Genomic DNA, 27,608 nt, shown 5'->3' with positions numbered 1-27,608 from the left:
CAACTACTTCTAAATTAGCCATCTTTACCTCGAGTCTTTTGCAACATAAAATAGCATCTTTCTTTACATTCTTCCACTTTGCATCATCTGTGTTTTTTCCTTAGTCATAAAGATATTACCAAAGTTAAGTTTAGCAAGAATGAGCAAGCAAATACTTATCTCATATCTCAGTTGTAATTATTCAATTACTGGTCAAAGTCATTAGACTAATTGATGCAGAAGCTCTCTATAAAGATCAGCATCACATATGGTTGGCAGTTTCAGACCATTTGCCACACAGTAAGCAAGCAACATGAAGGCAGCATACTTTTATCTTGCCAATGCTGTCACACTGGGCCTACTGTCCTTTTCTTCAGGTTTGAAGGAGAAACTTACAACACCTGTCAAGGTATGTAAAGGATTCAGATGAAGCAACTTATCATGAAAGAAGGAATTCTAATTGGGTATTTCATTAGATATTTGAATCGATGAGCTGAGAACCTGGACTACTACATAGAACTATGATGTTGCAGCCACTACCGATACATGGTTGAGAGAAGGGCAGGACTGGCAGTTCAAAGTTCCAGGGTACAGATGTTTGAGACGTGATAGAGAGGGATGTAAAAGAGGTGGGGGACTTGCATAACTCTTATGGGAGAATGTCACAGCTGTACATTGAGAGGACATCTTGGAGGGCTCATCCAGTGAAGCCATATGGGTAGAACTCAGGAATCATAAAGGTGCAATAATTATGATGGGGTTATACTATGAGCTCCCAAGAGCCAGTGGCAGGTAGAGGAACAGATATGTAGGTAAATGATGGAAAGGTGAAAAAACAATAGGCTTGATGTAGTGGATGATTTTAACATCCCCCATAATGATTGGGACTCCCTCAGTGCCAAAGGCGGAGATGGGGCAGAATTGGTTAGATGCATCCAGGAGGGTTTCTTCAAGCTATATGCTGATAATCCAACCATCAGAGAGGCTGTACAAAACTGTGTCCTGTGGAATGAGCCTGGCCAGGTGATTGAAGTTTCAGTGGGGGAGTGTTTTGAGAAGAGTGATCATAATTCCTTAAGTTTTAAGGGAGTTATGGAGAAGAACAAAACAGGTCCTTGGGTGCAAGTGCTAAGGTGGGGGAAGGCCCATCACAACAGTATTAAGCAGGAACTGGGGAAGGTAGATTGGGAGCAGCTGGTTAGAGTTCAAGACCAACACATTCCTGTGAGGTTAAGAGCTGAAGACAGCAAGGTTCAAGAAACTTGGGTGAAAAGAGTTATTGTAAGTTTGGTCAAAAAGAAGGAAGCATATTTAAGGTTTCGGTAGTTGAAATCTGATAAGGCGCTTGAGGACTATAAAGGAAGCAAGAAAGAACTTAGCAGGGAATTAGGAGGGCTAAAAGGGGCATGCAATTTCCTTGGCAAGTAGGATTAAAGAGAATCCCAAGGATTTTATACAGTATATATATCAGGAGCAAAAGGATAGCTAGGGAAAGGGTAGGTCCACTCAAGGACAAAGGAGGGAATTCACGCGTGGATTCAGAGGAAGTGGGTGAAGTCCTAAATGAGTACTGCACATCAGTCTTCACCATGGATGATGATGAGACCTTGAAGGGACATGTTGACATTTTAGGGTCTGCTTATATAAATGAAGAGGTGTTGAGTATCTAGAAAAACATTGAGTCCCCAGGGCCTAATGGAAACTATTCCAGGACACTGGAAAAGGCAAGGGACAAGATTGCTGGGGCCTTAAAAGAGGTCTTTTTATCCTCTTTAGCCAAAGCCAAAGTCCCAGAGAACTGGAGATTAGCCAATGTTGTTCCTTTGTTGAAGAAGGGCAGCAGGGATAATCCAGGAAATTATTGGCCATTGAGCCATGCATCAATGGTAGGGAAATTATTGAAAAAGATTCTTAGGAACAAAATTTACTCGCATTTGGAAAAGTAGGGCTGTTGACATTGTCTACTTGCTTTCAGTAAAGCAGCTCACGGAAGGCTGGTCCAGAACGTTAAGGCACATGGGATCAAAAGTCAGATGGTAAATTGGATACAAAATTGGCTTGGTCATAAACAGAGGATAGTGGTGGAGTGGTGTTTTCTGATGAGAGGTCTGTGATCAGAGGTGTTCTGTGAGGATCAGTGCTGGGATCTCTCTTGTTTGTGACATGTACTCATGACTTGCATGAAATTTTAGGTGGCCTGATTGGTAAGTTTGCAGTCAACACAAAAATTGTGAATAGTGGGCAAGGTTGTCGAAGGGTACAGCAAGATATAGACGAGGAGGAAGTTTGGGCAGAGAATTGACAGATGGAGTTTAATCCAGACAAGTGTGAGGTGATGAAATTTGGAAGGACAAATGTAAGAGGAAAGTATACAGTAAATGGCAGGACCCTCAGGAGCATTGATGTATAGAGGGATCCTGGGGTTCATGTCCATAGCTCACTGAAATTGGCAACACAAGTGGATAGGGTAGTAAAGAAGGCATACGGCATGCTTGCCTTTATTGGTCAGGGCATTCAGAAGTCAGGAAGTCACGGTGCAGTTGTATTAAAACTTTGGCTGGGCCACATTTGGAATATTTTCTGCAGTTCTGGTCACCTCACTCAAGAAAGGATATGGAGGCTTTGGAGATGGTGTAGAAGAGGTTCACCAGGAGAATGCATGCATTGGAGTGTGTTAGCTATATGGAGAGCTTGGACAAACATAGATTGTTTTCTCTCACTTGTCGGAAGCTGACAGGCAACCTGACAGGAATATATAAAATGATGAGAGGAAGGTTTCTACTCGTATAATATTTTTCAATTACTGGATGTCGTGCTGTTTAATCATACATCAACTGGGGTCCCTTTGCTTCTTCTGTAATCTTTAAAATCTTCACTTCAGATCAAATGACAGTAGATGGTGTCTTGCTTTAAAGAGTGCCTTGCTTTGAGATTATTGATGTAAACTTAGATCCATTTATGACAATAACTTTCATTATTTAGTTTTCACAATTTCTTTTTGGCTTTTTCAGCAATGTCCACAACGTGTTCCTTAGTGACTGCAGGATGACAATGTAGCATGAAGTCGGTACAAACCCAAGGTCATCACAAACATCGCACAAAGTTTACGGTGTGCATGTGATATTCTGGGAGGATGTGGCTTCCTTCATATATTTCCACTTTTGTCACACACAATGAGAGAACAATGTCTTGCTTTATTGCAGTTTTGGTTTCGTTCAGTGCCATTGCATTGGGCATACGTTCAAGGTCAAATAATTCATATAATCCTCTACGACATTCACTTCACAACAGCTGAAGGATATTGTTCACCCTCAGGAACATTCACACTTGTTTCATAAAGAGAAGCGATACTTGTGACCACAAGTGTCTCGCGTTCTCCAGCATCACTGCCAAGTCCACTCCCTGCCAACATCACTGTTCTCCCCGGGGAAAAGTACTTGCTCTGCAAGTGGCAACATCTAAACTTGACATTTTTCTGCAGCTGCTTGCATGGGCACATGAAAAGGCAGAGCTATCTACAGAATTTCTTTTACTGAAGTCAGTAACCTCTTAACTAGCAGCAGTATCTGGCACCAGAATGTATCAAAAGTCATACCATGTATCCTCAAGGTAGCCTTATGCACAACATGCCCCAATTAGTTTTTCTGTGAGAAGGCTTCAAAATAAACTGCTGCAAAGCTGATTCTAAACTCTTTCACTTTGCAGAAACCCTTTAAAATTAGTGATAGTATTTATCTGGAAAACTAAGAGTTTAGAAGAAGCTTCTCTTCAAAGTCAATTAGGAAAATGCGTTTTTCATAATTAATAATTGCTAACAATTAATAGCTTCAAAAATCCCATTTTTCAAAGCTGTGTGTTTTTGTCAACTTTTGCCTTCTGGTTTCATTTGTTTTCACTAATGAACCCAAAATGCATCTTTCTCCCCAAGACAAAAAATAAAATATTATCACTTGAAAATAAACCTTTTTCTTGCATCTAGGAAATATGGAAGGCTTCTTCTATTAAAGTACCGGAAAACCTGATCAATAAATCAGTGGATGCAAATAACCTTCCTCGATGTGGTGTAACGGACCCCAGAGATTTCGCAATACTTCCAGGACGTGCAAAATTTCCAAACACTGATCTCACCTACAGGTATAGTTCTTGGTTACTTGAAATCTCCAATTCATTCAGTAACAATGGTCGATTCTTCAATGATCATTCTCAGTGCCAAGTGCATCAAGCCTGTGATCCTATGAAGGAAACCAGGTTAAGGCGCTATAGCACAGTATGCTTGGAAAGTTTACTTGGGTTTACTTTGTATATTAAAAGGATATGCCATAAATTTCCATGCTGTTCTCCCAATTACCTAGAAATTCCAAAGAAACACTTTAACTGGCTGAATCTCTTTATGTTCTAAAGGTTTCCACTAACACAATGCTGGATGATTGGAAGAACCGCAGTAGAAACTCAATCTTTACCCCATATTTAGCACTAGATTTGGAGATATATCACTTCTATCTGAAGAGGTATTTCAAAACAAGTTTTAGATTTCTGGGAGTCAATGACAGTGTTTGTATCAATTAATGGTAGGTTTTAATATAATTCCAGCAGTTATAAGGCTTGGTCGTGTCTTTTGGTTGTTGTATGCTTTCAGGAATCTTAAAGTACACAGATGTAAATTTTGTAAATGTATTTTATCAGCTATATTTCAAGTAGCTTTCAATTCAACTTTCAGCAATAGAAACTCCTTTCCAGTCATCAATACTGCCAACAGCAATATACAAAATATCATGTCACGATACAACATCTTTGCCCCTGACTTGTGTCATTCTTCACTAAAGGAACCATGAACAAGGAGTACAGTAGTTTTAACACACTTGAAGGAATTTTGTTACTGCAAACTCAGATCATTAAGGGACAAGCTCAACCTGATTTAAATTCATCACAAATGAGAAATATGGAGAAAACAGGAGGACTTATTCTTTGAGTGTTATAGCAAACCATTGTGTGGAGGTGAAAAAATGTTGCTGAATCCAATGTTCTAGATCAGTGCCAATATTACAAAGCATTAATCATAGGGCATCTTTTTTTTATACAGATACTCACTATAGTTGGTTATCTTAGAATATCCACTGACCAGGCTGTAATCCAAGAGTTTGTGCGAACTCTGGAATCACTGAAGGCAAATACTAATACTTGTTAAGATAAAGATTAAATTATGTGTACTTCCCTGACAACCCCAAAGAGACTCTGCCAGGACAAATGGTCATATTTCCACTTTAAGAAAAAACAATAATGATAATAACCTTAATAGAATTCAGAGTTGCTAGTTCAGTGGAGGTTAAGGGATAGCATCCTGGGTGATCTTCTTCTGTCTGGAAACAGCGGTAGTGTATTTCTGCACGGAACATTCCATTCTATGAGGAAACAGGTGATAGAAAGCACAGCAAACAGTGAATTATAACACAGAACTATAGATACTTTCAGCTGATTAATGAGGATGCCCATGCCATTTCTTGTGCTCCTCATCTTCTGTATATCCTGTCACCATCTGAACTCTTTGAATGGGTGTGAACCTTCGCCACTGTAGAAGAGGTGCTTACTGAAGGGCAGATATTGATTTCACATACAAATATGTACAATCATTGCAATAATCAGTTACGTTATTAGAATAATTAACTTTGTCTCTCATAGGATAAGACAACACACACCAGACTTAACAGACAGTGAAGTGAACAACATTATAGCGAATGCTCTCAACACCTGGGCCCGCGTTACTCCTTTGACATTCACGCAGACAACATCCACAGCAGACATTGAAATTACTTTTGCTTCCAGAGGTACGTTCGGATAAAAACATGTTAAGAATAATATGGTCTTTACATCTGCTGATTGGTCAACTTTCTATTTACACCATACTTGTAATTAATTTCAAACAGTCAGACCATAGTGCTGTTTTCATCCTTACAGACAAATTATTCTTGACTGATGTGTGTGTTCAATGTCTCCTGCTAGATCACGGTGACAGTTCTCCGTTTGATGGATCTGGTGGTGTTCTGGCCCATGCTTTTGGCCCTGGAACAGGGATTGGAGGTGATATTCATTTTGATGAGGATGAAACTTGGACAACAAACTCTGATGGTAAATTCTTGCTCATATTAGTTGAGTTTCTGGATTCCTTACCGATCTTCATCACCTTCAGTTGTAACTAAGATGTCCTCGAAAGCCCTGGGCAGGTTGCTTGTCCCCAGACTGGGTTTGAAAATCAAGGTCAATGGATAAACTTATTGAAAGGTGATGTATTGCTGTTTAACTTGGGATTATTCTTTGGCAACACCCAACAGAAAATTGTGATAGATCACCTTGCAGAGCTTAATTTGGCGGGAGTACGAAGGAAAGCACTTGGACCTTATTGGAGCATGCAGCTCTACATGCCTAGTTTGTATTACATATTTCCTGGTCAGGGCAGATAACTTAGCCTGACCCAGCTTTGCTTGACATGACACCAAACAAACTTTTGATTTGTCTGTCTAGCGCCAAACTAGTTTTGAATTTTCCGGCCATTTAAGCCATTCTTCTCAAAATACTTACTGTGTCAAACTGCTTACCAACACAGAAATCCCAGGAAACTGTGCTGCAAATGAATTACAACAATAGTGGTGCCTCTTATGGGATTTTTGCATCATTCTACCAATGATATTGTTATTCTGTAGATTCCCACTCCCCCTCCCCATGTTCAAGAACAATGTTTTTGAATTTGTGACACTTTCTCATCTGCCCACCAAGACTGAAACATAATGGACCGCATTAACTCAGTTACATTTGTGAGACTAAATAAAACCTCTGCTCTTTTGTGGTACTTTTAATCAGAGAAACCTGTCCCAATCATCTATATGGCATGCACTCACACAGTTGGCATCACTGGCGCAATTTTTCACCATCTTACCTGGATTCCAAACAACATGAGCCTCAACTCCACAATTCCACTATTCTTGGAGGATTTTTCCCAACCCTACCTGCCTAGAGTACATTCCAATTACACCTCAGTTACACCACTGTCACAGGAAAAGTTGCTTAATAACATTTCACAAACAGATTTAAGCACAACACTATAACTTTATTTCTCCAGACTTCAACTTGTTTCTTGTTGCGGTACATGAAGCTGGTCATTCACTGGGACTTGACCACTCCGAGGACCCTAATTCTGTGATGGCTCCCATCTACAAGTATGTGAATACTGAGGGGTATACTTTGCCACAAGATGACGTTAACGGCATCCAATCTTTATACGGTAAGTCCTAAATCTATACAACCACTACATGCTCTGATTCCAATGGTAGGACACCCATCTTTTGCTCCACCATTGGAATCAGAGTCTTGCTTCAACCTTTTGAAATTCCTCCTCAAGAATTTCCTCCATTCCACTTCTTTGTCCAACTCTTAAAACACCTTAACGTGTCATCAACCAAACTTCTGAGAAAGTGATAGAGTTATACAGCATGCAAACAGGCCCTTGGTGTACGTTTCCTACTCCCTCTGAATCATCTGCTGCAGTTTGGGGAAGAGATCGGTAGAACCTTGGAGAAAGGTTCTATTTATCTCTTCCCTGAACTGCAGCAGATGATTCTGGGGACTTTTTAGGCTCAAAGCTAAACAGCTGTTTATACCATTTTTCATAAATTTCCACCAATATCCTAGCTCAATTACAATGGATTTCAGGACTAACCCCACAGAAATGCCAAGTATTTCTTTGCACACCTCTTTCACAAGTTCTTTGGAACTCTTCCTCTGTCTGAGTTACTGTTTGAATAGAATGCCTACTCATGTTTAGGCAGCATATTAAATGAGTGCTTTGCATGTTGAATGACAAATGATGAGCGATTCGTTTCTGAATTCATAGTCTATTTTAAAATCCACCAGTCTATGAATTCTCTGATTTCTTGTGAACATGGGTGATTTATATCAAAAAGTTTATTGAATCCTTTGTGTTCAGCACACATCTGAAGATTTGATCCAGGTCACTAATGCAATAGCTGTTTGACAACCAGTAACTGCACTGTGCACACAAAGCACATTTGATGTCAATACACAAAGTTTTCTCACACTTTCATGAATTTCTAATCAACTAACTTTACAATATATGTTGAAATCAAATGACTTGAACCATCAAAGAATGGTAACACTCCCCCTTTCCTTTTTCATGTTTGCAATCTTATCTCTTTAAATCAAGGGCCTCTTCTTAACAGCACAGCAGCATCCACCACACCTCTAGCATCTTCAACACAGAAGTCCCCAGCATCTTCAACACAGACGACTACAAAGCAACCAACACAGACGACTACAAAGCAACCAACACAGACGACTACAAAGCAACCAACACAGACGACTACAAAGCAACCAACACAGACGCCACCAACCTGTGACCCAAACCTGTATGCAGATGCTGTTTTGAAGATAGGGAGAACAGTAATTTACTTCAAAGATGGGTAAATAATTACTTTATAAAACTACTGCCATCTACAAGATTTACATTGTACACAGGTATGTTCTAAGAAATGAGCTATCTTAATCCTGAGCAGAAAGTCCAGGCTGTTTTGGTGCTGGGCCCCATACTTCGCCCGCTGGGCTGGCCAAAAGCCCGAGATTAGTGTTGACAGGAGAGGAGACTCCTGCTGTCTGGGTCCCACCAAAAAAGTGGGATCATTCCCAGTTCAATTTATGATTCCTTGTTAGACTGCTTGCTGGCAAATGGACTGATTCTCCACTGTGTAGGCTCCATCCATTTGTATCTTAATATTGAAACGGTGAATCTAAATACACGATAAGATACTGATCTACATAATTATCACAAGATCACAAGACAAAGGAGCAGAAGTAGGCCATTCAGCCCATCGAGTCTGCTCCACTACCTCAGGATGAGCTAAACTATTTCCATCTTTTCCCCTTTTCCCCATATCCCTTGATACCTTGACTAATTAGACACCTATCAATCTCCTCCTTAAACACCCCAATGATCAGACCTCCACAGCTGTATGGAGCAACAAATTCCATATATCAACGACCCTCTGGCTAAAGAAATTTCTTCTCCTTTCTGTTCTAACTGGGTACCCTCTAATTCTAAGACTGAGCCCTCTAGTCCTGGACTCACCCACCAAGGGAAACAACTTTGCCACATCTACTCTGTCCAGTCCTTTCAACATTCAAAATGTTTCTATGAGGTCCCGTCTCATTTTTCTGTACTCGAGTGAGTACGGTCGAAGAACCGACAATCGCTCATCATATGAAAGCCCTTTCATTCTGGGAATTATCCTCGTTAACCTTCTCTGAATCCTCTCCAACATCAGTACATCCTTCCTAAGATAAGGGGCCCAAAACTGCACACAGTATTCCAAATGAGGTCTCACCAGTGCCCCATAGAGCCTCAACAACACATCCTTACTTTTATACGTTATACCTCTTGACATGAATGCCAACACTTACTTTTCTTACTGCCGATCCAACCTTTATGGGAAGCCTGCACAATTTTGAATTTTTTCCCCATCTAGATAATAATCTGCCTGCCTATTCCTTCTTCCAAAGTGTACAACCACACATTTCTCAACATTGAATCTCATCTGCCATTTCTTTGCCCACTCTCCTGTCTCCTGTCTCCTGTCTCTCTCACTCTAAGTCTCTCTGCAACCTTCCTGTTTCTTCAATACTCCCTACTCCTCCACCTATCTTGGTGTCATCTGCAAACTTAGCCACAAAATCATTTACTCCATAATCAAAATCATCGATAGACAGTGAAAAAAGAAGCAGCCCCAACACCGACCCCTGCGGAACACCACTGGTAACTGGTAGCCAGCCAGAACAGGATCCCTTAATTCCCACCCTTTGCTTTCTGCCTATCAGCCAATGCTCCACCCATTCTACTATCCTTGTATATCTATAACAAAGAATGAGCTTTTGCTTAGGGCACAATTGATTTTCCACATTTAATATTGTGCTGTAGCGGTTGCTACCGCGGAATAAAACAAGACTCTACTCGGAGGATTGCCAAACAGAACTGGTTTATTTTCCCGCCTTGCGCGGGCCCTTTAGGGGAGAATGTTCCCGCCCAAAACAACCAGTAATGACGTAAGTCCTACGTCATCAGGACTTTCCCGCGCGCGGGTTCTCCCTGTCGCTCGGAAAGATGAGGCCTGCCGCCATCTTGGGCCTCGTCGCTCCGACGCCGCGCGACCCGACTGCCAAGCCGGTTCGCCCGACTAGACGGTGAGTCGCCACACAACCCCCCCCCCCACCCCCAGAACCGGCGAGACAGTCCCCAAGGTCCGTGGGCTGTGCCAGCTGCCGCTTAGTGGGGCAGCCTCTGCGTCACGGCGTGGCAACCTCGACAGGCTGTTGCAGATCCAAATGGGCTGGTTTGAGGCGGTCCGCCGTGAAAACCTCTTCCCTGCCTCCAATGTCCAAAATAAAAGTGGATCCGTTATTCCGTATGACTCGGAACAGTCCCTCATATGGTCGTTGCAATGGCGCCCGAGGTGTGCCCCTGCGAACGAAAACAAACTTACAGTCCCATAGTTCCTTGGGCTGGCAGGATGGGGCTTGACCGTGCCGTGAGGTGGGAATCAGGGCCAAGTCGCCAAGCTTCTCGCGCAGTCTTTGTAGGACTGCTGGGAGTTGTTCCCCTTGGTTCCGAAGGGCAGGAATGAAATCCCCGGGGACAACTAGTGGCACCCCGTATACAAGCTCAGCTGACGAAGTGCGGAGGTCTTCTTTGGGGGCAGTGCGTATGCCGAGCAGGACCCAAGGCAGCTCGTCAACCCAGTTAGGACCCTTCAGGCAGGCCATCAAGGCCGATTTCAGATGGCGGTGAAAACGTTCCACCAACCCATTTGATTGAGGATGGTAGGCCGTGGTGGTGTGCAGCTGCGTCCCTAGCAGGTTCGCTAATGCAGCCCAGAGACTGGAAGTGAATTGGGTGCCTCTGTCTGAAGTGATGTGGGCTGGAACGCCAAAACGTGAGACCCAAGTTGTGAGCAGCGCCCGGGCGCAGGAATCAGTGGTGATGTCAGTCAGGGGGGTTGCCTCAGGCCACCTCGTGAACCGGTCCACGATGGTAAGGAGGTACCGGGCTCCTCTTGAAACCAGCAGAGGGCCCACGAGGTCGACGTGTATGTGGTCGAACCTCCTACGGGTAGGCTCGAACTGCTGTGGTGGGACCTTGGTGTGTCGCTGGATTTTTGACGTCTGGCAGTGCGGACAAGTCCTGGCCCACTCACTGACCTGTTTGCGCAGGCCATGCCAGACAAACTTTCTGGCGACCAAGCGGACAGTAGATCTGATGGACGGGTGCGCCAACCCATGTACCGAGTCAAAAACGCGTCTCCGCCAGGCTGCAGAGACTATAGGGCAGGGCTGACCAGTCGCAACGTCGCAAAGTAGGGTCCGCTGACCTGGACCAACCAAGAAATCTCGGAGCTGCAGACCCGAGACTGCGGTTCTGTAGCTGGGCAGTTCGTCGTCAGCTTGCTGTGCGTCAGCTAGGGCCGTGTAGTCGACACCCAAGGATAGGTTGTGGATGCTTGGTCTGGAAAGTGCATCAGCAACAACATTATCCTTTCCAGAGACATGTTGCATGTCAGTTGTGAACTCGGAAATGTAGGATAAATGTCTCTGCTGACGAGCTGACCAGGGATCGGAGACTTTGGAGAAGGCAAAGGACAGAGGCTTATGATCGGTGAAAGGCCTGCCTTCTAGAAAGTATTGGAAATGCCGGACCGCCAAATACAGCGCTAGAAGTTCCCGATCAAAAGCGCTGTACTTCAGTTCGGGCGGTCTAAGGTGCTTGCTGAAAAATGCCAAGGGTTGCCAGCGGCCTTCGAGTAGCTGTTCCAGTACCCCACCCACCGCGGTGTTGGACGCGTCTACCGTGAGGGCAGTCGGGACGTCAGTCCTGGGGTATACCAGCATCGTGGCATATGCCAGGGCGTCTTTGGCCTTAACGAAAGCAGCCGCAGCCTCGTCAGTCCAGGTGATGTCCTTGCCCTTACCAGCCAGCAGCGAGAACAGAGGGCGCATGATACGGGCTGCTGCAGGGATGAAACGATGGTAAAAGTTGACCATCCCAAGGAATTCCTGTAGGCCTTTGACTGTGTCGGGGCGGGCAAAATGGCGGATAGCATCCACCTTGGCGGGTAGGGGTGTTGCCCGGTCGCTGGTGATTTTGTGGCCGAGGAAATTGATAGAGTCAAGTCCAAATTGGCACTTGGACGGGTTGATCGTGAGGCCGAAATCACGGAGGCGGGAATACAGCTGGCGGAGGTGGGAAAGGTGTTCCTGGCGGTTACGGCTGGCGATCAGTATGTCGTCCAAGTAAATGAACACGAAGTCCAGGTCTCGGCCTACCGCGTCCATCAGCCGCTGGAAGGTCTGCGCGGCGTTCTTAAGGCCGAACGGCATCCGAAGGAATTCGAACAGGCCGAATGGGGTGATAATCGCAGTTTTGGGGACGTCATCTGGATGGACCAGGATTTGGTGGTATCCCCTAACGAGGTCCACTTTGGAAAAGATGCGGGCCCCGTGTAAGTTCGCTGCGAAGTCCTGGATGTGAGGGATGGGATAGCGGTCCGGGGTGGTGGCGTCATTCAGCCTGTGGTAGTCGCCGCAGGGCCTCCACCCTCCGGTGGCTTTGGGGACCATGTGCAGGGGGGAGGTCCAGCGGCTGTCTGACCTGCGAACAATCCCCAGCTCCTCCATGTGACAGAACTCTTCCTTTGCCAGGCGGAGCTTGTCTGGAGGTAATCGTCGTGCTCGGGCATGAAGGGGTGGCCCTGTGGTAATGATGTGGTGTCCTACCCCATGTGTGGGCCGAGAGTTTGTAAACGAAGGTGCCAAAATCGATGGGAATTCGGCTAGGAGCTTGGCGAAATCGTCGCCAGAAAGGGAAATGGAGTCCAGGCGCGGGGCTGGTGGGCTGATTTCTCCCAGGGGATAGGTCCGAAGAGTGCTAGAGTGGACTAACCGCTTCCTTCGCAGGTCGACTAACAGGTTGTGGGCCCGAAGGAAATCGGCTCCTAGGAGTGGTCGGGCGACGGTGGCAAGGGTAAAGGTCCAGGTAAAACGGCTGCCGCCAAAGTGTAATTGAAGGGTACGGGTGCCAAAAGACCGTATCGTTGTACCATTGGCAGCATTGAGTAGAGGACCTGGTGGCCTGTCACGAGTGTCGCGGCCTGTCGGGGGCAAAATACTGACCTCCGCTCCAGTATCAACGAGGAAACGCCGTCCAGATTTCTTGTCCTGAACGAATAGGAGGCTCTGTCGGCGGCCAGCCGCCATAGCCATCAGCGGCGGCTGGCCCTGGCGTTTCCCTGAAACTTGCAGGGTGGGCGGCATCGACGGGCCTCCGCACCCCACCTCTGATGGTAGAAGCACAGCTGGTCACCCGTGTCATCGTCTGCGTTCCTGGGGCGTGGTTGCTCGGTTGCTGGGGCCGGGCGAGGCGGGCGTTGGGCTCGCGGCCTGGTGATTTGACTGACGGACGAACCGCTCTCGCGCTTGGCCTTCCACAGAACATCTGCCCGGGCGGCCACCTCACGGGGGTTGCCGAAGTCAGCGTCAGCTAACAACAAGTGGATGTCATTGGGGAGCTGTTCGAGGAAGGCCTGTTCGAACATCAGGCATGGCTTGTGACCCTCGGCCAATGCCAGCATCTCATTCATTAGGGCGGATGGGGATCTGTCCCCCAGGCCATCCAGATGAAGCAGGCGGGCGGCGCGCTCACGACGGGAGAGGCCGAAGGTCCAGATCAAAAGGTCTTTGAAAGCCGGGTACTTATCTTCCTCCGGAGGCGACTGGATGAAGTCTCCAACCTGGGTGGCTGTCTCCTGGTCCAGAGAGCTAACCACATGGTAGTACTTCGTGGAGTCGGAGGTGATCTGCCGAAGGTGGAATTGCGCTTTGGCCTGGTCAAACCAGACGCTGGGCCGAAGTGTCCAAAAGGTGGGCAGCTTGAGGGCCACTGCGTTGGCTGCTGCGCTGTCGTTCATTTCGCGGGTCCAAAAGCCGTTTGGACCATCGGGGTCACCAATGTAGCGGTTGCTACCGCGGAATAAAACAAGACTCTACTCGGAGGATTGCCAAACAGAACTGGTTTATTTTCCCGCCTTGCGCGGGCCCTTTAAGGGAGAATGTTCCCGCCCAAAACAACCGGTAATGACGTAAGTCCTATGTCATCAGGACTTTCCCGCGGGCGGGTTCTCCCCGTCACTCGGAAAGACGAGGCCCGCCGCCATCTTGGGCCTCGTCGCTCTGATGCCGCGCGACCCGACTGCCGAGCCGGTTCGCCCGACTAGACGGTGAGTCGCCACAGTGCCAATTTTTATAACTCTTCTTGTCTAAGTTTTGACTCAAACTCATTGGTATATAACAGAAGGCACAATGGGAGATCCAATGCAATCAGCCAGTAGTTTAGAATGTAACCAAGTCTTAAATTTTTGGTTGATTCTGTGGTGACTCACCGTCTAGTCGGGCGAACCAGCTCGGCAGTCGGGTCGCGCGGTGTCGGAGCGACGAGGCCCAAGATGGTGGCGGGCCTCGTCTTTCCGAGCGACGGGGAGAACCCGCGCGCGGGAAAGTCCTGATGACGTAGGACTTGCGTCATTGCCGGTTTTTTTGGGCGGGAGTTTTCTCCCTTAAAGGGCCCGCGCAAGGCGGGAAAATAAACCAGTTCTGTTTGGCAATCCTCCGAGTGAGTCTTGTTTTATTCCGCGGTAGCAACCACTACATTGGTGACCCCAACGGTCCAAACGGCTTTTGGACCTGCGAAATGGACGACAGCGCAGCAGCCAACGCAGTGGCCCTCAAGCTGCCCACCTTTTGGACACTTCGGCCCAGCGTCTGGTTTGACCAGGCCGAAGCGCAATTCCACCTTCGGCAGATCACCTCCGACTCCACGAAGTACTACCATGTGGTTAGCTCTCTGGACCAGGAGACAGCCACCCAGGTTGGAGACTTCATCCAGTTGCCTCCGGAGGAAGATAAGTACCCGGCTTTCAAAGACCTTTTGATCCGGACCTTCGGCCTCTCCCGTCGTGAGCGCGCCGCCCGCCTGCTTCACCTGGATGGCCTGGGGGACAGATCCCCATCCGCCCTAATGAATGAGATGCTGGCATTGGCCGAGGGACACAAGCCATGCCTGATGTTCGAACAGGCCTTCCTCGAACAGCTCCCCGATGACATCCACTTGTTGTTAGCTGACGCCGACTTCAGCAACCCCCGTGAGGTGGCCGTCCGGGCAGATGTCCTGTGGAGGGCCAAGCGCGAGAGCAGTTCGTCCGTCAGTCAAATCACCAGGCCGCGAGCCCAACGCCCGCCTCGCCCGGCCCCAGCAACCGAGCAACCACGCCCCAGGAACGCAGACGATGACACGGGTGACCAGCTGTGCTTCTACCATCAGAGGTGGGGTGCGGAGGCCCGTCGATGCCGCCCACCCTGCAAGTTTCAGGGAAACGCCAGGGCCAGCCGCCGCTGATGGCTACGGCGGCTGGCTGCCGACAGAGCCTCCTCTTCGTTCAGGACAAGAAATCTGGACGGCGTTTCCTCGTTGATACTGGAGCGGAGGTCAGTATTTTGCCTCCGACAGGCCGCGACACTCATGACAGGCCACCAGGTCCTCTACTCAATGCCGCCAATGGTACAACGATACGGTCTTTCGGCACCCGTACCCTTCAATTACACTTTGGCGGCAGCCGTTTTACCTGGACCATTACCCTTGCCACCGTCGCCCGACCACTCCTAGGAGCCGATTTCCTTCGGGCCCACAACCTGTTAGTCGACCTGCGAAGGAAGCGGTTAGTTCACCCTAGCACTCTCCGGACCTATCCCCTGGGAGAAATCAGCCCACCAGCCCCGCGCCTGGACTCCATTTCCCTTTCTGGCGACGATTTCGCCAAGCTCCTAGCCAAATTCCCATCGATTTTGGCACCTTCGTTTACAAATTCTAGGCCCACACATGGGGTACGACACCACATCATTACCACAGGGCCACCCCTTCATGCCCGAGCACGGCGATTACCTCCAGACAAGCTCCGCCTGGCAAAGGAAGAGTTCCGTCACATGGAGGAGCTGGGGATTGTTCGCAGGTCAGACAGCCCCTGGGCCTCCCCCCTGCACATGGTCCCCAAAGCCACCGGAGGGTGGAGGCCCTGCAGCGACTACCACAGGCTGAATGACGCCACCACCCCGGACCGCTATCCCATCCCTCACATCCAGGACTTCGCAGCGAACTTACACGGGGCCCACATCTTTTCCAAAGTGGACCTCGTTAGGGGATACCACCAAATCCCAGTCCATTCGGATGACGTCCCCAAAACTGCGATTATCACCCCATTCGGCCTGTTCGAATTCCTTCGGATGCCGTTCGGCCTTAAGAACGCCGCGCAGACCTTCCAGCGGCTGATGGACGCGGTAGGCCGAGATCTGGACTTCGTGTTCATTTACTTGGACGACATACTGATCGCCAGCCATAACCGCCAGGAACACCTTTCCCACCTCCGCCAGCTGTATTCCCGCCTCCGCGATTTCGGCCTCACGATCAACCCGTCCAAGTGCCAATTCGAACTTGACTCTATCGATTTCCTCGGCCACAAAATCACCAGCGACGGGGCAACACCCCTACCTGCCAAGGTGGATGCTATCCGCCATTTTGCCCGCCCTGACACAGTCAAAGGCCTACAGGAATTCCTTGGGATGGTCAACTTTTACCATTGTTTCATCCCTGCAGCAGCCCATATCATGCGCCCTCTGTTCTCGCTGCTGGCTGGTAAGGGCAAGGACATCACCTGGACTGACGAGGCTGCGGCTGCTTTCGTTAAGGCCAAAGACGCCCTGACAGACGCCACGATGCTGGTACACCCCAGGACTGACGTCCCGACTGCCCTCACGGTAGACGCGTCCAACACCGCGGTGGGTGGGGTACTGGAACAGCTACTCGAAGGCCGCTGGCAACCCTTGGCATTTTTCAGCAAGCACCTTAGACCGCCCGAACTGAAGTACAGCGCTTTTGATCGGGAACTTCTAGCGCTGTATTTGGCGGTCCGGCATTTCCAATACTTTCTAGAAGGCAGGCCTTTCACCGATCATAAGCCTCTGTCCTTTGCCTTCTCCAAAGTCTCCGATCCCTGGTCAGCTCGTCAGCAGAGACAATTATCCTACATTTCCGAGTTCACAACTGACATGCAACATGTCTCTGGAAAGGATAATGTTGTTGCTGATGCACTTTCCAGACCAACCATCCACAACCTATCCTTGGGTGTCGACTACACGGCCCTGGCTGACGCACAGCAAGCCGACAACGAACTGCCCAGCTACAGAACTGCAGTCTCGGGTCTACAGCTCCGAGATTTCTTGGTTGGTCCAGGTCAGCGGACCCTACTTTGCGACGTTGCGACTGGTCAGCCCCGCCCTATAGTCCCTGCAGCCTGGCGGAGACGCGTTTTTGACTCGGTACATGGGTTGGCGCACCCGTCCATCAGATCTACTGTCCGACTGGTCGCCAGCAAGTTTGTCTGGCATGGCCTGCGCAAACAGGTCAGTGAGTGGGCCAGGACTTGTCCGCACTGCCAGACGTCAAAAATCCAGCGACACACCAAGGTCCCACCACAGCAGTTCGAGCCTACCCGTAGGAGGTTCGACCACATACACGTCGACCTCGTGGGCCCTCTGCCGGTTTCAAGAGGAGCCCGGTACCTCCTTACTATCGTGGACCGGTTCACAAGGTGGCCTGAGGCAACCCCCCTGACTGACATCACAACTGATTCCTGCGCCCGAGCGCTGCTCACAACTTGGGTCTCACGTTTTGGCGTTCCGGCCCACATCACTTCAGACAGAGGCACCCAATTCACTTCCAGTCTCTGGGCTGCATTAGCGAACCTGCTAGGGACGCAGCTGCACACCACCACGGCCTACCATCCTCAATCAAACGGGTTGGTGGAACGTTTTCACCACCATCTAAAATCGGCCTTGATGGCCCGCCTGAAGGGTCCTAACTGGGTTGACGAGCTGCCTTGGGTCCTGCTCGGCATACGCACTGCCCCCAAAGAAGACCTCCGCACTTCGTCAGCTGAGCTTGTATACGGGGTGCCACTAGTTGTCCCCGGGGATTTCATACCTGCCCTTTGGGACCAAGGGGAACAACCCCCAGCAGTCCTACAAAGACTGCGCGAGAAGCTTGGCGCCTTGGCCCCGATTCCCACCTCATGGCACGGTCAAGCCCCATCCTGCCAGCCCAAGGAACTACGGGACTGTAAGTTTGTTTTCGTTCGCAGGGGCACACCTCGGGCGCCATTGCAATGACCATATGAGGGACCGTTCCGAGTCATACGGAATAACGGATCCACTTTTATTTTGGACATTGGAGGCAGGGAAGAGGTTTTCATGGCGGACCGCCTCAAACCGGCCCATTTGGATCTGCAACAGCCTGTCGAGGTTGCCACGCCGCGACGCAGAGGCCGCCCCCCTAAGCCGCAGCTGGCACAGCCCACAGACCTTGGGGACTGTCACGCCGGTTCTGGGGGGGGTTGCGTGGCGACTCACCGTCTAGTCGGGCGAACCGGCTCGGCAGTCGGGTCGCACGGCGTCGGAGCGACGAGGCCCAAGATGGCGGCGGGCCTCATCTTTCTGAGCGACGGGGAGAACCCGCGCGCGGGAAAGTCCTGATGACGTAGGACTTACGTCATTGCCGGTTTTTTGGGCGGGAGTTTTCTCCCTTAAAGGGCCCGCGCAAGGCGGGAAAATAAACCAGTTCTGTTTGGCAATCCTCCGAGTGAGTCTTGTTTTATTCCACGGTAGCAATCGCTACAATTCAATGTATTCATTGATATATTTACAAGAATGAGATGGTGTGGTTTTATTAATGCTACTTTAGTTGCCACTTATGAGTAACTTGACTTTTAATCACTGAAAATGATTTGTAATATCTATGCAGAACCAGTTATTAGCTACACAAATGCACATTGGTCTGAATCTTAATAAACTGAATATGTGTTTAGTAATTAAATTTTTGTACAGCATTTTTATCACCAACTGCAGAGAAAGAACATAATTTGCTTTTGAAAGGCTCCTTGGTAACCACAAATCTGTACATTAGAAACAACCACTGTAATTTAAATTTCAGGTTTTCATTCACACATCCACATGGACAAACTGACATACACACACACTCACACACAATGCGTGTATCTTTAATGTGCTTAATGATTCCAGGAACATGCTGCACATGCCTTTGGTTACTTTGACGAATACTTCGACGTGAATTACGGTCAGTCAGATAAGATAAAGATAAGATCTTTATTAGTCACATGTACATCGAAACCCACAGTGAAATACATCTTTTGCATAGTGATTTTGGGGGGCAGCCCGCAAGTGTCGCCACGCTTACGGCGCCAATTTAGCATGCCCATAACTTCCTAACCCGTACGTCTTTGGAATGTGGGAGGAAACCGGAGCACCCGAAGGAAACCCACACAGACACGGGGAGAACGTACAAACTCCTTACACACAGTGGCTAAATTTGAACCCGGGTCGCTGGCGCTGTAAAGCATTGTGCTAACCACTAACTTGTACTGGAGTCCTTACAGATTGATTAGTTCAGCTTTTAATTTGGCTTTGAAGTTCCTCAACTGTTTTGGCCAATTTCAGATGAATCAGCAATAAAAATTAAAGTGTGCCATCTTAAAACCTAGGTTATGAGATTCACTGCCTTGCATATCATCAAAGTGACAGGAAATCTTGGCAATAAAAGTAAATCAAAGTGTAATAGTTTCATATCTGTGCATACACCAATAGTTTGAGGCTTCTAGCCATCAACAAGTGCAGGAAATCACCTCATCAACTTAGTTGCCCGGATAGCCACTGATGCAATTTTGTTTATTGTTGTACAGGTTCACGAAGAGTTCACGATCTCCACGCATAAGCCGAGTTCAAGACATTTGGCCAGGTGGCCCATCAAATGTTGATGCTGCCTTTGCAATCAGATGGAGAAATTGGAAAACCTATCTTTTTCAAGGTAACACGGTGCTTATTTATTTTTTTAGTAATGTGCCTATTGCAGTATTTTTAACAATTGATTTTCTACAATCTATTATCATACAAGAATTGGATTTTATATAGAGATTTCTTATTTATTAATAGGCCTCATCATAAATCAGTAGAAAATATACAAGAAGCCGGAATTAGCATCGGCATCAGTACATTTTCTGTCGTACACAGAAATCAAAATAGTCTTCTGACCTTAGTGCCTGCAACATTTTTCATAGTCTAATTATTATTACAAGTATTTGTAGGTCAATCACGGGAAGATAATCAATCCAAGTGTGCAAGTATCACTGTCACACACGTCATGATATTGTTGTAACATGAAACTGAGTGATAGGATGGAACAACCATTTTGAGTATATTTTTTACAGATAATGTCCTCCTTACCTTGCAGGATCACAATACTGGCGCGTTGAAAGGAATGTTTTAGATTCGGGGTACCCAAAGCCCATCAGAAACTTTGGTTTTGCAAACAGTGTTCAGAAAATTGATGCTGCAATGCGTATAAATCGCAGAACAATACTGTTCTTTGTGGGCAATCAGCTCTGGAGGTTTGTGCTTTCTTTGACCTACTTTCTGCTGCTATTGTTCTCATGTCTTTGCCCAATAACATTCTATCACTTTCCACTTTAGGTACAGGATTGGCGTAGGAATGATAAGAGGATCTCCAGTCCCACTGAGACAGGTCTTTAGACAAAATGACAATGTGGATGCTGCTGTTAAATATCGAGGTAATTGTACAATTTGTAGGGAAAAATAATCAGTAGCTTCATAACTTGAGTACAATATTTTTAAAAAATCATGTGGAGATGCAGCTAAGATGCTATAGTGAGATTTGAGGTAACATCTTTAATTGACAAGTTTTCACTTGAATCAATTTTCTAGAATTAACAATATCATGGTAGTTTCTGGCACAAAAACCTTTTCCAGGAGAACATGGATCAGTTCTATTCACGTTCAGAGAAGGCAGAAATCAGCATCTCCTCACCCCTTGCTTCATTGAATCAAGAATCTATCCCAGCAGAGGGGCCTCACAAAATCAGCTCCATTGTGTCACCCATTTTCCCTCTTGTCCTCTTGAATTTGTTTCTTTAGAATAGTGGGGACCACCGAGCACTTAGCCGTGAGATTTGTCTATTTTTCCAGGCTTTCCAAGCCCTCAGGATTCAAGGTCCGTCTCTGATTTTTATTTTGTACTTCAAAGGGTTAAAAGAAACAACAAACACTTAAAAAATATCAAATACCAGAGACACAGGGGACAGCATTAACCTCAGCCTCTGGCTGGGAATGGATGATGTTCAATACTGAAATTGTGAGAATCCAATTCACTTTGATTTCAATTTTCTGAGGAGTGAATAGATTGGACCACACAATACATTTTTATTCACTAATCCAAAATCAATGACCCAGCATAAATTAGTCATAATCATTTCTGGGTGAACTGTAGTCCCTCATCCCTCTTGTAAATCTATTACATCTCCATTGTCTCCATATCCTTCTCATAGTGAGACAACCAAAATTCAACACCACCTGGCACACGACCACTCTAATATCTATATACTTCTGAAGCAACTATGCTATGTGAGCGCATACCTTTCCAATCCTGTTGGAAATTTGATCCCTGGCCACAGTAGGGGTGAAGAAGTGAGAATGAATTCCAGGAAGAGAAAAAAGCTCCATAGATTTCCTGCCTCACCCAAACTACATAAGGAAACCACTCCAAACTTTAAAAGCATTTTACCTGGTCTTCCAGGGTTTATGGTGCTTCATGTCCAGACAATATCAATGCCACCCACTTGTGCCTCTCTCTTCAGCAGTAGATCTCAACTCTCTCCCCATGTCAGTGTCAAAATTTACACTGGCCCATTTGACAAAGTTACAAGAACTACCAATATGCTTCCAATCCTGGTTCAGGCCTCTTGGAATCATTGGTCAGTGCAGCCAAGGTATTAAACTGCCAAATGGTAATCAGAGTCAATGCAAACCTCATACCAGTCTTTTACACAGATGTTCTCTGACCTCCAGCCAGAGTTACAATTTGAATCTGTTGAACCAAGCACAGAAATGTGGACATCATGTTTTGATAAAATATTTTTATTTTGTTAACAGGAAACTATTACCTCATAAGTAGAAGGAATCTCTACATATACGACCGGAAGTTTAGACTCAGACGTGTGTTCCGCTTGAGAGGATGGCTGAACTGCCTCTGAGTAACCTTGTTTTGCTGATGCGCTGCTGTGCATGGCATTTTGTGCAAAATATTGCTGGGAGAAGATTAAAAATTGATATTAGCTAAAATTAACAATTCAAGGCATGTGTAATGATTAGCTCTTTCATAATGCAGCAGTTACATTTTAACAAAAAGTTGATCAGTTGCTTTGACTTTTTTAACAACTCAATAATCATATTTTCAATAAGTGCACCTTAAAGCTGATCTGGGTAACAACTGAATATTCAAGTGTATGAATAAGGAGCAGAGGTAGGGCATTTGACCCCATGAGTTTTCCTCCATTCAGTGTGATCATGCCTGATATGCCTGTACTCCAATACCACATTCCCAACCACCTCTGGAACTTTTCAACCCTTGGCAAGGAATATACTGTGTACAATACTCCCAAATGTCTTCTCATCAATGCCCTAACTAACTGCAGCTTATTTTTCTATTCAATTTTCTCTCATAATAAACAATAACATTTTTTCAGCTTTCCTCATATCCTGCTGTACTCACATACTAGTCTTTTCTGCATCATTCACTAGGCCACCCAAATCCCAATGCAGCTCCAAGCGCAGACAATATGTTTTTTTATTATTCCTACCAAAAAGGACAACTTTACATTTTCTCACTTTAGGCTCCATTTGCCAGATCTTTGCCCACTCATGTAACCTATTTATACCTCTATGTAGCCTCACACCCTCTTCACAACTTACTTCAACAAATCTTCGGCAAATTTAACAACCATATCTTTGGTCTCGTCATCCAAGTTATTTATATAAATTATAAAAAGTTGAGTCTCCAGCAGCAACCCCTGTGGCACACCACTTATTAAGTCTTGTCATCCAGAAAAAGGCCTACTTACACCACCTCTCTCTAATCGCCTCTCTAATGCCTCCTACACCATGAGATTAAAAAATATAGCCGAGAATTTGGGTCTTGCAGAGTCCAGTTCTAATGTTGTTATGTGGTACACATTTGACTTTACCCAGAGTAGATTGTATGGATCATTTCCAGGTGAAATCACATTGGATATGAAATTAGAACTTTTTTGTGCTTTTCATGTTAGCGCAGCTAAAAAATTCCCAGAATCTGACAAACATCCAACATGTAAAACCTGCTTCCCAACACAAATTGCAGCAAAATGCAGCAACCTATGGCCAGTGTGGCACAGTGTTGGTAGAACTAGGAACACATTGCGCTCGTTTGTTGCTTTTCTCCCAATCTGTAGGCACACTCTGCAGACATTGGGTCACCTGACTGGGCCTTCAGAAGTGATTTCCAGTGACCCAGATACCTTCCAAAGACTTCACAGTGTGCACCAACAAACAAACCCTGCTTCTTCCTGCATTTAGCTACTGAGATAGACATCCAATAGTGACAAGGCTGGCAGTGCACCATTACAGGAGAAACTGAACACAGATTAGGTGATCACTACACAGGGCACCTGCATCCAGTCTACATGAGCAATCCTGAACTTCCAGTTGCCTGCAACTTTAATTCTCCATCCCATTCCCACTGTGACCTAACTCCCTGTGGCACTGTTACCACATGGCCAAAAGCAAGCTTGAGGAACAACTCCTCATCTTTGTCTGGGCATGTTGCAGCCTGCAGAACTAACTGTTAAATTCTCCAGCTTTAGGTTTCTGACCATTTCTATCAGTCATCCTTCTGTAATTTTTGGCTCAGTTTGTCTCTTTCCAGTTGTACAGTCTGACTTGCTGCGTATTGCCCCACAACCCTGGCACTAGCAATTCATCACACAGAAGCATAATCTGCCTCTGACTGCCACATCAATCCACCTGATCTCACCATAGATTCATGGAATCAGAGTTATGAGGCATGGAAACTGGCCCTTCGGCCGAACTAGTCCATGCCATCCAAGATGCCTATCTACACTGTTCCCATATGCCTACATTTGGCCCATATCCCTCTCAACCTTTCCTATCCAGGTACCTGTCCAAACATTTTTAAACATTGTAATTGTACCATCTCTACCATCTTCTCTGGCTGCTTGTTCCATGTAGTCACCACCCTCTGTGTCTCAGACTTGTCCCTCAGATCCCTTTTAAACCTTTCCCCTCTCACCTTAAACCTATGCCTTCTAGTTCTAAGAAAAAGATTGTAACTATTCCCCCTCCCTATGCTCCTCCTTATTTTATAAGCCTCTATAAGGTCACCCCTCAACCTCTGTCTCTTTGGGGAAAACAGACCTAGCCTATCCAATCTCTCTTTATAACTCAAGCCCTCCATGCCTGGGCAACATTCCTGTGAATCTTTTCTGCACCCTCTCTCACATAATCATAGCATTCCTCTTGTGTGGTGGCCAGAACTGCTCATGATACTCCAAGTGTAGCCTAACCAACAATTTGTACAACTGTAACATGATGTCCAAGCTTCAAAACTCAATGCCTTGGCCAACGAAGGCAAACATACCATATGCCTTCTTCACCACTCTCTCTAGCTGTGTTCCAGTTTTCAGTGAACTATGTATTTACACCCCAAGTTCCCTCTGTTCAACAACACTTCCAAGGGCCCTGTCATCCATTATGTAGGTCCTGGCCTGCTTTAACTTCACAAAATGCATCACTTTGCACTTGCCTAAGTTAAATTCCATCAACTGTAACCTTGCCCACTTTCTCCCTTCATCTCGGTCCTACTGTAACCTTAAACAACCATCTTCCCTGTCTACCATCCCACCATTGTTGGTGTCATCTGCAAACTTACAAATCATGCCACCGAAATTCTCTTCCAAATCATTACTGTATATGATGAACAACACAGGACCCAGCGCTGATCTGTGTGGCATGCCACTGCTTGCAGGTCTTCCCAACTTCCCAACCTGATAAGTAACCCTCCACTACCACCTTCTACCATCAAGTTTTTATCTAATTTGCTATCTCCCCCTGGATCCCATGTATTCTCATCTTCTGGACCAGCCTACTATGTGGCACCTTGTCAAAGGCCTTGCTAATGTCCATATAGACAAGATCTAAAAGTTTCCATCCTTAGTTGCCAATTGCACTTCACAATGTTTCCTACCTGTGCTTAGTGATGATGGTGCACTGGATGGACCCGGAGGTGTTCTGACCCACGCTTTTCCTGCTGGACCAAGAATTGAAAGTGATGCTCATTTGTTGAGAATGAAACTTGGAGAAAAGGAGCTGGTGGAAAATGTTTTTCACTCTTAATTGAAACTCGGTGATCTACATTTTTGAGTCCTTGCTAATAGACATCATTTTTGCCTCTTGCTAGTACATCCTGTAAAGTCATATGTTTTCTGCCCAGAGTGGGCCTGAAATTTAGATAATTGGACAAACATATTGAAAGGTGATCTTTTGTAATTATTGTTTGACAACAACCAGTCGGTATTCCAAAGAAATCAGAGATTGTAAAAGCTGGAAGTTAAAATGTGTATTTTCAAAATAATGCATAGTACAATTGTACAATTGATTCATACTCTTCTCATCTATTTTAACACATGAGCAATCATATGTCTTCATGATGTTTTAATGTTTTAAAAAGGGTCAGAGAATTTTGATACACACTGTAGGTTATCTCTCTGATATTTATGATCTGTCTTCAACTCTTAACCTGTCCAAATGGGATGAAGACTCATCAATCATAATTCAGAACACTTTTTAAAGGTTTATTGAAACTTAATAACACCACGACTAATATAATGTAACGTACCATAAAAAATAACAAAACATACTGTAAGATGATACGAAGAATTATATGATATAGGATTACAAGCTAAAATAAAATATCATTCATAGTTATTAACTAAATGAGATTCAACTCCCTGGTAATTAGTGTTAACTTTGATTCTGGCTATAACCTACTTTGGTGTTGGCCCTTGTTTGAACAAGTTGATTGTCTGTACTTTCTTTGCAAACTGCCAGGTTTGCCTCTGAATCCCATTTTTTATTGCATGTTTTGGTCAATGTTAGGCAAACAGGGGTTAAATGCACATCCTCCTGAAGGTACTGCCTACAGCACATTTTAAACATTCAGCCAATAATAGGAGACATTTTGTGACATCACATTCCTGGCAGGGTGGTAGTTCAGGAATTCCCATGTCCTCAATGCCCTTCCACCAGAGCAGATTCAGAATCTGTGCATCAGATGAGCAGACTCTGAAATACACTGAATCCAGGAATTTACACCAATAGAAAGCAGCACACTCTGAACGGCCAGGGTTTCTAATAGAAAATTGTTCCATATCATCCTGTAGGATGTAGATTATTGAGTTCCAACTAATAGCGAAGAACTTTTTTCCATCAAATCCACACAGCACATTTTCCTTCACATAGTCTGCAGTGTACGGAGGCAAAGATGAAACATCAATTCAGCACCAAGACCCCAGTGGGCCCATAACAAAAACAGTCTCAAGCGCACTGTGCAACAATTATATCACAGATGTGTAGCACCTGGTATGGGGTCAGTAACATAAGGCTGAGGGACAGTTTGTGCATCTTTGGAATTCTCTATTCCAGAGAACTGTGAATGCTGAGCCATTAAGTATGTTCAAGGGTGAGGTATATTGATTTTTGATCAATAGGGAAGTCAAATGTTGTGAGGACTGGATGGGATATTGGGTCTGAGGCCAAAGATCAGATGAAGCATCTTGGTGAAGCAGGCTTGTGGGGTAATGTGGTCTACTGCTAATACATTTCAGGTGCTAGTGACCCCCATCACACATTGACTAAGGGCAGTAGCATCAGATATCATCCTGATCTGTATATCCTAATCAATTTTAATACCAACATTCATCAAACTATCTTCAACCAAGTTTCTGTCACATTTACAGATTCTTCTATGTAGTTTGGTGTGACTTTCTTTCTTCTATAGTTTTTGGAATTGAATTTCCACACAGATTCCAACTATTGGCAGAAGCAGTTCTTTTTGCTGGTTTATTGGATTTTCAATTTTGCAGCGAAGTTACACAGCAATCTCTATAACAATTTCCTTTGGACACTTTATCTTTAAGGTAAGGAATAAATGCAAGTACTATGAATGTTTGATATGGGATTTCAGTCTATATACTTTGCACATTGAGTGGCAAATGATAGATTCACTTGTGAATTAATTGTAGTTTTCACTAAGGCAATTTTATTCACTTCAGCTTGACACCACACCCACCTACCAAGTATCCAACAAAGAAGCCAACAACCTATGACCCAAATCTGTTTGTAGATATTGTTGCCAGAATAACCAGAAGATATTTTTTTACTTCAAATAAAAGTAAAAGATTTCCTTTATAAAACCAGTTCCATTCACATGATTTACATTGTACACAGATAACCTTCAATACCTCAGATAAGCTACTTTAACCAGCAGCAGAGAATGGGAT

The 27,608-nt window shown here is 45.8% G+C and overlaps 1 protein-coding gene across 1 annotated transcript; it reads left to right on the top strand.

The window, feature by feature from the left end:
- Positions 1-270: 270 nt before the first annotated feature.
- LOC127576005 (neutrophil collagenase-like) lies at positions 271-25,709 on the top strand. The gene is made up of 10 exons (XM_052026325.1): positions 271-388; positions 3,959-4,113; positions 5,656-5,801; positions 5,977-6,102; positions 7,091-7,252; positions 8,192-8,447; positions 19,887-20,011; positions 20,435-20,591; positions 20,674-20,771; positions 22,150-25,709. The coding sequence occupies exons 1-10, from the start codon at positions 293-295 to the stop codon at positions 22,248-22,250; spliced, it is 1,422 nt and encodes a 473-aa protein (XP_051882285.1). The 5' UTR covers positions 271-292; the 3' UTR covers positions 22,251-25,709.
- The last annotated feature ends 1,899 nt before the right edge of the window (positions 25,710-27,608 follow it).

The sequence above is a fragment of the Pristis pectinata genome, chromosome 11, assembly GCF_009764475.1.
Source record: "Pristis pectinata isolate sPriPec2 chromosome 11, sPriPec2.1.pri, whole genome shotgun sequence".
Lineage (NCBI taxonomy): Eukaryota > Metazoa > Chordata > Chondrichthyes > Rhinopristiformes > Pristidae > Pristis > Pristis pectinata.
This window is presented reverse-complemented; position numbering and strand designations above follow the sequence as displayed.

Bases quoted from the DNA above. Each gene is read 5' to 3' on its own strand.
- LOC127576005 (XM_052026325.1), top strand. From the start codon at position 293: ATGAAGGCAGCATACTTTTATCTTGCCAATGCTGTCACACTGGGCCTA. The intron at 6,103-7,090 runs GTAAATTCTTGC...TTATTTCTCCAG, and splicing joins TTGGACAACAAACTCTGATG to ACTTCAACTTGTTTCTTGTT. The intron at 7,253-8,191 runs GTAAGTCCTAAA...CTTTAAATCAAG, and splicing joins CGGCATCCAATCTTTATACG to GGCCTCTTCTTAACAGCACA.